This window comes from Miscanthus floridulus, chromosome 4, assembly GCF_019320115.1.
Source record: "Miscanthus floridulus cultivar M001 chromosome 4, ASM1932011v1, whole genome shotgun sequence".
NCBI lineage: Eukaryota > Viridiplantae > Streptophyta > Magnoliopsida > Poales > Poaceae > Miscanthus > Miscanthus floridulus.
This window is the reverse complement of record NC_089583.1, coordinates 58486288-58498681: the sequence shown is the minus strand read 5'-3', so window position 1 is coordinate 58498681 and position 12394 is coordinate 58486288. Positions and strand designations below refer to the sequence as shown.

Sequence of the window (12394 nt, the reverse complement as noted above, 5' to 3'; positions counted from 1 at the left end):
CAAAATTAAATTTGTAATATTGATGTTCCGAATATCACGTTAGAAAATTGCCTTTTTTTAACATGTTCATACTTTTTTTAAAAAAAAAACTCACACGTTCAAGTACCATATCATTGTTATCTCTCCCTGCAATGTACGGGTATTTATTAATATATACTTCCTCAGTCAAAAAAAAACACAATGGTACCTTTAAACCTAGATATGAGAAAGTAAGGGGGTGTTTGGTTGCTCCTTCTAAATTTTAGTCTCTATCGCATCGAATGTTACATATGCATGGAGTATTAAATATAGACTAATTACATAGTTTGCGATTAATTTATGAGATAAATCTTTTAAGCCTAATTAGTCTATGATTTGACAACGTGATGCTATAGTAAACATGTGCTAATGCTAGATTAATTAGGGTTAAAAAATTCGTCATGTGATGAATTATGTAATTTATTTTTTTATTAGTATCCAAAGATCCTATTCAAGATTCTTCTGACACAACTTCTAAATTTTAGTCATCGAATCCCAACACCACTTATAATGCTTCGCTGCTGCCCAACTTGTGATTGACAGGTCCAATGCTTCCTGACTGTAGTGTGCGATTGGACGTTGGTCAATCTTAATTGAAAGTGGTTAAAAAACACTATTTTAACTGAATTGTTACGGAAAAAAATACTATTTTAATTAAAAAAGTTAAATAGTGCTAAATTTTAGGTACACAGAACAGGCCGTTATAATAGACAACGCATGCAACTGTGTCTGCAGCTGCAGCGTGGTTTCTTTTCCGGCGTGAATTCCGAGGAAGAGACATTTCGCGCAAGGAAAGGAGACGGGACCTAGCCCTTGTCTGGGGCGTGTTTGGTTGTACAGGAAAATTTTAGTCCCTGTTTCATCGGATGTTTGGATATATGTATAAAGTATTAAATATAGATGAAAAAAATAACTAATTACGCAGATTGTGGCTAATTTGCGAGACAAATTTTTTAAGCCTAATTAGTCTATGATTTGACAATGTGGTGCTACAGTAAATATATGCTAATGGCGGATTAATTAGGTTTAATAAATTTGTCTCGTAAATTAGTCTCCATCTATATAATTAGTTTTATAATTAACTCATATTTGGTTCTCCTAAATAGTATCCGAACGTCCGATGTGACATGAACTAAAATTTAGTCCATAGAACCAAACACCCCCTTAGTTACCTAAAATGCAAACTTTGGCATTATGCAAAAAGAAGATTCCCCGTCACATCAAACTTGCGGTACATGCATAAAGTACTAAATATTGACGAAATCAAAAATTAATTATACAATTTAGTTGTACTTTACGAGATGAACATTTTGAGCCTAATTAATCAACGAATAGACAATTATTATCAAATACGTTGAATTTCAGGCGGCAACTAAACGCGGCCCTACCACATCGTCTCGCATTGATTGTTGATAGCTGTCTGGTTCCCCACCACTCGTCTCCGATGTCTACGTGACTTTGAGGTGTTTGATGTACGAACTAAATTTTAAAAGGTGTTATGTCAAATATTACATAGACTATTTTATAAAAGTTTTTAATAATTCGTGATACGAATTTATTAAAATTAATTAGTTTGTTATTAACATATCTTTACTGTAGCAATGTATTATTAAATTATAAATTAATTAAGTTTAATAAATTGATCTCATAAATTAGTCTTAATCTATGTATTTATTTTGGTAAATAATTTATATTTAATATTTTATATATATCTAAATATAAATATTCGATAGTGAGTAGGTGCAACCGAACGCCCGGATCGAAACCGACCCTTCAATCAGTCAATAAATACCAGCGGAACGCCAGGGGTTTTAGATACCGCTCCTTTCCGTCTCGACTCTGGACGGACGGGTCGTCTTCCTGCAACGGCCGCCGCCACCATCAACGGACGGGGGCTATCGGTGTTGGTTTTAGCCGTCCGAGCTCTTCTTGACCCTGGTAGATAAGGTACGCAGGTGCTATCGTAGGTCTGCCTATCTTTGTGTAATTTCTTCATTGTCCTGTACACATCAATATATGCTAGGAGTTAATGTTTGCTGCGAATCAATCTAGTTAGGGGGTGTTTGGTTTCTATTGGAAAATTTTAGTCCATGTCCCATCGGATATTTCGACACATGCATGAAGTATTAAATATAGACAAAAAAATAACTAATTGCACATATTGTGGCTAATTTGCGAGACAAATTTTTTAAGCCTAATTAGTCCATGATTTGACAATGTGGTGCTACAGTAAATATATTCTAATGGCGGATTAATTAGGCTTAATAAATTTGTCTCATAAATTAGTCTCTATCTATGTAATTAGTTTTATAATTAACTCATATTTAGTTCTCCTAAATAGCATCCGAACATCCGATGTGACATGGACTAAAATTTAGTCCATGAAACCAAACACCCCCTTAGTATATAAGCTCTCTGTTCCGCGTGTTCGATCTGTTTGCTTGGTTGTTTGTGTTTTTTTTGACACAAAAACTGTGGGGGAGATCCCCACAGTGCCTTTTTTATTTCATTTATAAAAGAGGGAGTATAGGTACAGGTACATACTTACAAAGCTTAACTAAAGGCATCTAGCCAAGCACAAAAGGATGACCTAAGATCATCTTTGAATCTTACAGATTGTAGTAAACATTGACTCTTGAAGTTCGACCACCAAAGTGCTAATGTTGGATCACGTCTTGCAAACACTTTATCATTTCGGACTTTCCAGAGCTCCCATGCTGCTATGAGCGTGGCTTCAGTGAAGAATGGTAACTGGTGGGCAGATCTTGCTTGAATGAATATGTCCAGGGGATTCAGAGAGAGGTCCCAATTGATTTCAAGCTTGGACTAGCAGTCCTGTGCAAAAGAACATTCAAAAAATAGGTGCTCTATGGTCTCCAGACTCCCTGCTGCGCACATGACACATGTCGGGGTCCCCTGAATATTTAGATGCCTCCTCTGGAGCATATCTTTGGTGTTAAGACGATCAACCAAAATCAACCATGCAAAGAACTTAACTCGTGGGCTGCTTTTGCATTTCCATATTATTTTGATAATAGTGTGATCATCTAGTTCCTTGAAGGCATATGAATAGAACCTTTTGGAGCTATATTTGTCACCCCAGATGGGTGACCAATTGTCGACGCCCTCCTCATCATATTCCATAATCTGCAATTCCTCTTGCAAACTCACAAATTCAGCGTAAGCTTCATTGGAGAAAGGTAGCATGAAGAGTGAGTCTAAGTCCTCTGCTTGGCATAAACTGAGATTTCCTCTGATTTTGCAAAGGATGCAAGTCTTGGGTATTTTGTTGCGATGATCTGATCATTCATCCAAATATCTCCCCAGAAACAAACTGATTGACCATTGCCAATTGTGCATTTAGCAATGCCTCTGAACAACAGGTTCAACCTCAATATATCCTTCCACCAAAAAGATCTAACCTCCCTGGCTGCATGAGGAACTCGATTTGTATAGTACCTGGTCCATACCATTCTTACCCATGGAAGATCAGCCCTGTTATAGAACTTGCTAAGATGTTTCATAAGCAATGCATCATTCTGCAGCCTAAGATTTATGATGCCTAGTCCTCCTTTTTCCTTTGACTACATTACAGTTTCCCATGCAACTAAGTGGTTGTTTGTGTTTTGATCTGCGCCCTGTTCGTTTAGACTTGTTTGGCTGATAAGCCACGACTGAAAATAATGTTGGCTGGTTTGGTGCGAGAAAAAAATACGAGCCAAATACGACAGACTGCTGATCTGCAGGGTATTCCATGGCAAAACAAAGATATGGGTTCATAGTAGATTGGGATTGGGACGTCACCTTGTCTGCACTGCAGTTCATATCCAGCACCAAAATCCGCCTAAGTCGGTAGATTTGTTTGGTTCTTTGGTCGACGAGTAATTTTTATGATTGATTTAATGCCATATCTATCGATGCCTGTCAACAATTATAATAGATCGGTTTGCCATGCACCAAGCAGTTGAAAGGTAGATGTGGCATTATTCTAGGTGTTGTCCCATACCACGGGCTTCGGGTGAACTTGAGCAGCTAGCTGCCCTGTGTTGCACGGTCTGGTGGTTAGATATGTGGGCAACATGATGATTAAGCTATGCATATAGGGGTTCGTGTGACACTTGGGGCTTGTTTAGATTGAGGTTAGGAATTAGTATTTGGTACTGTAGCACTTTCGTTTGTATTTGACAATTATTGTCCAATCATGGCCTAACTAGGCTCAAAAGATTCGTCTCGTAATTTACAATCAAACTGTGTAATTAGTTATTTTTTTATCTACATTTAATACTCCATGCATGTGTCCAAAGATTTGATGTGATAGAGAGAGAGTGAAAAAACTTGCAATCTAAACAGGGCCTTGTTTTGGAGATTTAGCTAACCTCATCGACTTGATTTGCAATGCTGTGAAGGCCTAGGGGAATCATTTAAGATTTTTTTGCCAACATAGTGTGCCAAAGTTTTCTTCAGTTGTCAGCCTTATTATTATTATATATCCTAATCTAACTATAATCTAGGGTGTTTATATCACCCAGAGATGATTTTTTATCAAATTATTATAGTCGGGACGTGATGCTAACATACCCTAAATGCCTCCTAGTTCTATTTGGATTTGTCTAATCTTGATTGATTTTTTATTATGAGATGATTATTATGCAAACAAATGTATGTACTAGTCATTGTGCACGTGGGATTATGAATATGAAGTTTTACGATGTATTGGCAAATAAAATTAATTATAGTATTTCTTACCTTTCTAAATTTCAAACATGGTTTTAATTTTTTATTTTTATTATTATATGTATGGATGCCTATAAGGCTCTTTAGGAACAATTGATAATCTTTTCTTTGAAATTTATAAGTAATCTTGAGGTGACTAAATTTTATTAGGTTGCATCGTCGTATAGTTTACTATATAAAGCGCTCTTTACTCTCTTCTATTTATATATGTTGCACTGACAATAATTAGATTGGTGTTTTGATTGTATATTAACATTTTTCACATACTAGCTTGCATCAACCACCTTTTTATCATTGTAGAAAATTCAGTGTTTCTATTTGTGGTTGCAGTTCGACCTCACTTGGCAGCATGAAATATCAAAGACATCCTAGTGGCTCTTATTTTGGTCCAAGACGCACACCATCTAGGCTAAATGTGCGAAATGGCTCTATGTCGAAGCGAAGGAAACCCATAGGTAGGTTTCAATCAATGCCCATGAAACAAGTAGTAAAAGAAGTGAGGAAGTGGGAGGCTAGGATGCAAAATCCACACATAAAGGCTAATGAAAAAAGTCCCAAGAGCAACTACAGTGTGAAAGATCAACGAGGTAATCATGAATTAACAAAGGTCAAGCAGCAACCAGCCAAGGGTGGCAATGTTGCACAACAGATTACCAATGCAATGAAAGAAAAGTATCCCCAAGTGAAGAGTCCTAAATCTAGCTATGCATTTTCTCCAGAAAAATTGGTTAAGAGCTCGGGCTACAAAAATGATGGACCAAACTCTTTGGAGATTTCAAAGATGAAGCATGGACTAATTCATCATTCAAATGACACCAAGACTTTAGGTCCACCAAATAATTTAAAGGCAATGCCAGGGTTGGTTCTCAATTCAAAAGGGGGACTTAATGTTGATCAACAAGTGGCCACACGGATGCGTAGTAGGGACCAGATGAATGGATGTAATGATATAACCAATGATGGAAATTTTAGAAGTATGAAAGAACAACTGACAGAAGAAAAGCCCAGGTCACATAATGAAAATGGTATTAAAGGGGAAAATCGAAGTCATAGGATGAAAAAACTGAGAAAGTACATAGATACAAATGAAGATGAAAATGATGATCATATTCTTGAAGTTGTTGTAGATGCAAATGATACTACTAGAGTGACATTACAAGATGATATGGTGAATGGTTGTTGTGCCAAAGCCCCTATACCATTTGTTGTTGATTGTCTCAAGAAGGAATGCTATTGTTGCTCCAAACCCATTGATGAACCTGTTTGGAGGTATGATAATTTTGTCTTACACTTTGGAGTATCTGTGTACTTTTTCTACATGGCTATTACTAATTATGTTTATTTATTATGATTATTATATCAACAGTGGTCTCCTTAAGATTGGCGATAAGGAATATATACCCCTGGCTGGTCATTTGTCAACTAAATCATGCGAAAAAGTTCATAATTTATCAAAATCATTGCCGTGTATGGTAGAAGTGACCAAGACTCCTAGGTAAAATGTTTGGCCTAAGAGATGGGATGGATCAAGATCTTCAAATGACAACATAGGCTTATACTTTTTCCCCATTAAGATGAGGTGCCTTATTTAATCTTTGCATTCTCATACATCACATTTAGCTTCTTTTACTTGTGAAATAAAATGTATATTTTGTTGTCCCTAACTCAGGCTAGATAAATATCATGAAAAACTACTTAAGGAAATCATGGAGAATGATTTATCCGTACAAGCTATTATCGGTGATGCGGAGATGTTGTTATTCCCTTCTAATCTACTGTCTGAGCAATATCAAAGTACGTGCTATATGATGTATTTTAAGTACTACCTCAGACAAAAATTTTAACGTTTTAGTTTTGTGAAAACTATCTAAAGTTTGACCAAGTTTTACAAAAGAACAATTTTATTTATATATTACTAAATAAGAGCAACTACAAGAGTCTCTTTATATCCTTGCTAATTGATAAAAAATAAGATTTTAGTGAAGAAAAATACTCTCCAACAACTTCTTTAATTAGATATCTAATATAAATATTAATATCCTCTGTTCTAGATTTCTCGCTAACCAAAGTGTAGCAAAGCTGGATGATATAGAAAAGTTGTTGGCAATGTTCAAAAAGGCGCTGCTAGGCGCTCGCCTAGTCCCACTTACACGCTAGGCGGAGGGGTTCCGCCTCGCCTAAGGGGGTAGGCGGAGGATAGGCGCGGCCGGGAGGAGGGTGGGCCGCCGGCGCGGCCAGGAGGCGGCGAGCAGCGCGGAGGAGGCAGGGACGGGGGCGGCGGGCGTCATAGAGGCAGAGGGGCGTCGCACTAGCGCGGCCAGTCGTGACTTGCGAGTCGTGCAGCGAGCAGGGAATATACAAGGTTGGGAGGTGAGGTTAGGGATAAGGTTTGTTGTTCAGACTTAGGCTTGGGTTGTTTTTTTGGGCTTTCTTGTATAACTCTTGGCCCATTGTTCTCCTGTTTCTCCTTTTCTTTTAGACTTTGATGTAAATATGCATGGATATGGAAACGCCTAGAAAAACGCTTTGAAATGCCTATGCTCGCTTAGGCTCACCTAGGCTCTAGACTATGGGTCATCGTCTAGAAATCGCCTAGCACCTTTTTGAACATTGGCTGTTGGAGGGTGGAAAGATATAGATAGTGATTTTATTCAAATGCCTCTCTAAATCCTCTAAATGATGATTTAGAGAGTGTGAGTTTAATTTAAGGAAGACTCTTTGTAGATGCTCCAAGTATCGTTATATTCATCCTAACATACACGGTATACCTATTTAGTGTCATAAATGTTGACAATTTTCTCTTTAAATTTAATCAAGGACTTAGGACAAAACTAAAACTTAAGTCTTAGGATATGTTTTTCCCTATCAATTCTCAATATTTTCACATTTTTTTGGTTAGGCCGTCAATCAAATTCATAAAAATAATATGTTTTTTTAGAGCTGCTCTCCGTGCTTGCCACGCGGTCATAAAAATAATATGTTATCATTAAGAAATTATTTTAAGCACTTTTCTAACCATTCGTTGATTAGAGTATGCCTTTTATGCATTTTTAACCTATTGCTAATTGCTAATAGATTGCCTTACGTGTGCAGCGTTCCAAATGAAACACTACTTGTGGGGTGTATTCAAGCCCAGGAAAGTAGGAGGGAAAAACGGTGCCGTAGTGCACCATCCAGACGGAGCTACTGCGTTTGTCGCTAATGCTACAGGCACCGTCTCTCTTGGAGCTACTGGGGTTGCTACTGATGCTTCAAGCATACCCGTTGAAGATGCTACCGTACATGAAAATAATGGACAGATCGGCTCATCGAACATGGGAGCACCCTCAGGCAAGATTGTTGCCTTTGTCGTCCGGCAGACCCCAAGGCTTGAGCAGCTCATCTCGGGAGATTCAACGGGAAGGCTCTCTGATCATGCAAGGGGAGATGATGAGTGCCACACCTTGGCTAGGCAACATGGCAACCGCTGCGCAGCTAGAGCAATCGAACAAGACACAAATTGCTCATCAGAAGTACCTCACCATGAACAAGAGATGCAACTTACCCATTTTCTGTCAATCAGGTTGATGCTATAACGTATCAGGTCTCTTTATTATGACAACTGATAATCATGCATCTCATGTTTATTGGTAATTGCATCTTTCTAATAGTATTCCCTCAATTGTAAGTTATAAGTTATTTTAGTTTTATCCTCAGTCAAACTTATAAGTTAAATAGAAAAAAATGCACAAGCATCTACAGTACTAAATAAGATTCACTAGATATTTTGATAGTCTATTTATTTGATAATATACTGTAGATGTAATAAATTTTATATTTTGAAGTATATTTGTTTGATATATTGTAGATAAGTAGTCTTGACAAAAAGTATCTTGATGTTCCAATCGAAGGAGTCAGATTTCTTAACCGACGTGCTAGCATTTGCTATCCCTTTAGCCATTTAATGAGGACGAGTTTGGGAAAAAAAATCAGCCAACTAATCAATCTATGCAACATGCATATGTGGCTTATGGCTTAGCCAATTAGATGGGAGATATATAGATGGTTGGGAATAAAAAAATGCAATCGTTAGTAGAATAAATATTTAAATGCTAGATAGAAATGGACAGAGCGTACGCTAGTGGAAAACACTTCAAGACAACCTGGGAACGAGCCGTAGCTCGAGTGGCAAAGCTGCTGCTGGTGCAGCGGCCAGTCGTGGGTTCGAGCTCTGCTCGACCCATGATTTCCCACCGGGGGTTTTCCCTATTTTAACAGGGCCTCTTTCGCGTGAAGCTACAAAGGGATTACGACGCGCCCGTCGTCTACGGAGATCTGTTTGTGTACTTGAGGTGTGCGTGGGTGTGAGTGTGTGTGGTGTTGGTGTGTGTATCTGGTCATGAATAGATACTATAGTTGTACCTAGATGAGAGGCGCAAAAAAAAACTTCAAGACAACCATTTCTATCACTAGAGGCCTGCCTTTGCAAAATAGTCTACATTAATGGGTCAAGTTTTAGAGGTGGTTAGATGGGCCTCTATAAAACGACTAGTACACTACTACAGATTGCTCATCATGCCTGATTCATAACCCCCCCCCCCCCTACACAGGTTGGCACCGTCCGATTGAAACCAACTGTGATACACTATAGCACCATTGGCTCAGTGTTCGACCGAGTGGTGATGTCGTTACCATCATTGCAGGGGCGACTTTTGATCTGGCGGTGATACACATTGTCGGTCCAAAGTATGATTTGACGGTGATGATGGAGACCACTATCGGTCTGGCATATTATCCCCTGGTTATATGGTGACCACCACTATTGGTCTAACATACGGTTCGACAGTGATGAAGAGGTCATCACAGCCGGTGTGGCACTTCATCCGGTGGTGATATATTGACCATCACCACCGGTGCGACGTTTGATCCGGTGATGTCTTGACGAAAACCGCCGGTGCGTCGTTTTATCTGGATGTGATGTCTTGACCACCGCGGCTAGTGCGGCATTTTTTCAGTGGTATTGTCTTGATCAGAACCGTTGGCTTCACCATATCACCAATGATTTGGCTAGGCTGTCGAAAATACTGCATTTTCATAATACAATTCAAATCTAGCATAATATTAATATTAATAGCATTAGTATCATGATTACATCAGGCCCACAACATACACAATTCATCACAATATACATCTGGTTTAAGCCACAAAGTTCATACAACAAATCCAACCACGATGTTTTCTCTCAAGAACATAAGGCATAAGTTTGAGAACACAAGTCTAATTTGACATGCGGTTATTGGGTGAACAAGATGAATCGGAGTAGCACCTTGATTAGGTAAGGCAATGGTCTCCATTCGAATTCATGACTTAGTCCATAATAAAACCAGCAAACTCTTCTTTCAATCTAGATATCTCCACATCAGTCAACTCTGCAGTACTTGACCCTATTTTCTACAATACAAAAAGGTGAAACACAACTAAGACATGTATTGCAATACATTCAAATTAGCTAGCTAGATCATGCTGGGGTAGCCATCTCAGATGAGGGTGCATGTAATGCATGTCATAGAACCCGCATGATCATTGCCAAAGGGTTGCGTTGTGATCGAATCAGCCTCATGTACAGTGAACACGAAATTCTAAAAAGGTCGATATTTCTTGTTGTTTTCATTGTAGTTCTTGGAGGCCTTATGTGACAAATAATAGAGCGATTATAATTGGATCAAAGCTACCAATCTAACATTTGGAGGAATGTAGTGAGTAGCTTGTCTTACTTTTTCATGTATCTATGAAGGGTTGGCTTTTGTTTGTCCTAGAGTCGAAAGCAGGGAGACTGCATTTCTTTAGGTTGATGTCAAGGACAAAATGGTTTTTGCAATTACAACGCCACGATGCAAATTAGGCTCAACCTTGAAATATGTAATGAAAATAGGGACAAATTAGGGACACACTTACATGAAGTTGTAGGCTAGAAATATGGAGGATTTGTCTTGTTGGGCAAACAAGCCCTTTGTCAATTCATCGATGGTGCTATTGTCCCGTATTGTCTTCTCACTTTACATAACTGGGTTCAAAAAACCTATGTTGATCCCTCTTAACCTACATGTGTGTGCAAGAGTTTGATGGAGATAAGGAGCTCAAAGTTCTTCTCAAATGCAATTCCCATGGAGCCTCGCACAATAGTTTTAGCTTCTAGTAGTCTTAAGTAAAATGTTCATTACTGATTCATGGGAAGTCGAAATGACAAGCCGTTTGTTGCATTGGAAAGCTAACTTGATTCCCTTTCAAATCATGTGTACTATGGACCATTAAATGTTGCATAATGGTACATGTTTGCATGAGAAGTACTCCAAATAAAATCCCAGGTGATTGTTAGTCTTTTGGCAGTTTCTCATAATCTGGTCATAACTCTTTATTGTGAAGTCCAAATGATGTGAGATTTGTTGAATTAGAAACTAGACTTGAAAAGATTTCCATCAAATCCTCATTAACGCTTTGATCCTTCGGGAATCAAGAGTTATCACTATTTCTTTATGGTTGTCTGTGCTGTCAGCTAGGTGAGTGCTTGTTCAGCTTCTGTGTAAACCATATTCTCTCCTTTGGTCCAATAGTAGCTCCTTCTTGCGTAAACCTTAGTAAAACATATGTAGAGCATTTTAGGTAGTATAACATTCTTGAATATATCGTAGTTAATTTTAGCTAGGAACAAATTCACCTGCCCTTGTACCTTCTTTGTACGACTTCGTGTGAGTGGGCCATGATTACGATCACTTGTGTTAGAAGGTGAATGGCCGTCATGTGACGAAACATAATGAGTTGGGATGTCCTCATCAATAGAGCTACAAAGGAGAGCAACTAAAACTAGTTACAACTACAACTAAGCTACTCTAGCTAGTAAGGCAAACAACTACCACATACAAGCAAGTAAATTAAGGAAGGTAAAGCACAAGTGTGTAGAGAGCAAACCAACGAGAGCAAGTGATAGACACAAGATTTATCCCTGAGGTTCGGTTGCTTGCCAGCAACCTACGTCCTTAGTGTGGTGAGTCCCTAAGTGATGATTCGCGAGCGAACTAGTGTGACAAGCTAGACCCACGACTTGGGTGTTGTAAGAATTAAATCAAATGGTCGACTCCAACTAGACACGAACATTCCACTAGAGTATCCATTTGCACTCTGCGAGGAGAGATCAAACCCTCTCATAATATCACCGGTTGGGGGTGGAGAACAATCACCAACACTTCCCTCAATAACCACAGCTGCTCCAAGCCATCTTGGTGGTGGCAACCACCAAGAGTAATAAGAAATCCGTAGCTCAATCGATGAACTAGTGCTACTAAATACAATATGATGAGGACATCACTTCTTCAGAGGTACCTGCTGATCCTCCAACCGTCATGCAAGGTCCAATGACTCGGGCTCGAAAGCGACAACTCAATTTAGAGGTGAGCTCGTTCTTAAGCGATACTTTTCATACTTTTGAGAATAGACTACTACCTAATGATGTTATCTTGCTTAGGAACATTGGAGAGGATCACGAAGGGCTTAGAGGAAGTGGTGAAGGTGATGATGACCAGCAAGGACGTCCAACACAAGCCGGAGGCCCAGTCCAACAAGAATTCGAGTCTGCCTCGGACTCCAGGACCAGTCTGCCTTAAACTGG

The 12394-nt window shown here is 38.8% G+C and overlaps 1 protein-coding gene across 3 annotated transcripts; it reads left to right on the top strand.

Annotated features, from left to right (window-relative positions):
- Positions 1 to 1852: 1852 nt before the first annotated feature.
- LOC136551522 (uncharacterized) lies at positions 1853 to 8483 on the top strand. 3 transcript variants are annotated; one of them, XR_010782596.1, is made up of 4 exons: positions 1853 to 1965; positions 5083 to 6021; positions 6119 to 6331; positions 7846 to 8483. XR_010782596.1 is itself a non-coding variant. In XM_066543056.1 (3 exons), exons 2-3 carry the CDS (start codon positions 5102 to 5104, stop codon positions 6249 to 6251), a joined length of 1053 nt encoding a protein of 350 aa, XP_066399153.1. In that variant the 5' UTR covers positions 1853 to 1965; positions 5083 to 5101; the 3' UTR covers positions 6252 to 6477. The 3 variants fall into 3 exon arrangements, 1 of the variants encoding a protein (XP_066399153.1); XR_010782595.1 differs by lacking the exon at positions 7846 to 8483 and adding an exon at positions 6422 to 6546; XM_066543056.1 differs by lacking the exon at positions 7846 to 8483 and having other exon boundaries at positions 6119 to 6477.
- The last annotated feature ends 3911 nt before the right edge of the window (positions 8484 to 12394 follow it).

Bases quoted from the DNA above. Each gene is read 5' to 3' on its own strand.
- LOC136551522 (XM_066543056.1), top strand. From the start codon at position 5,102: ATGAAATATCAAAGACATCCTAGTGGCTCTTATTTTGGTCCAAGACGC. The intron at 6,022-6,118 runs GTATGATAATTT...TTATATCAACAG, and splicing joins ATTGATGAACCTGTTTGGAG to TGGTCTCCTTAAGATTGGCG.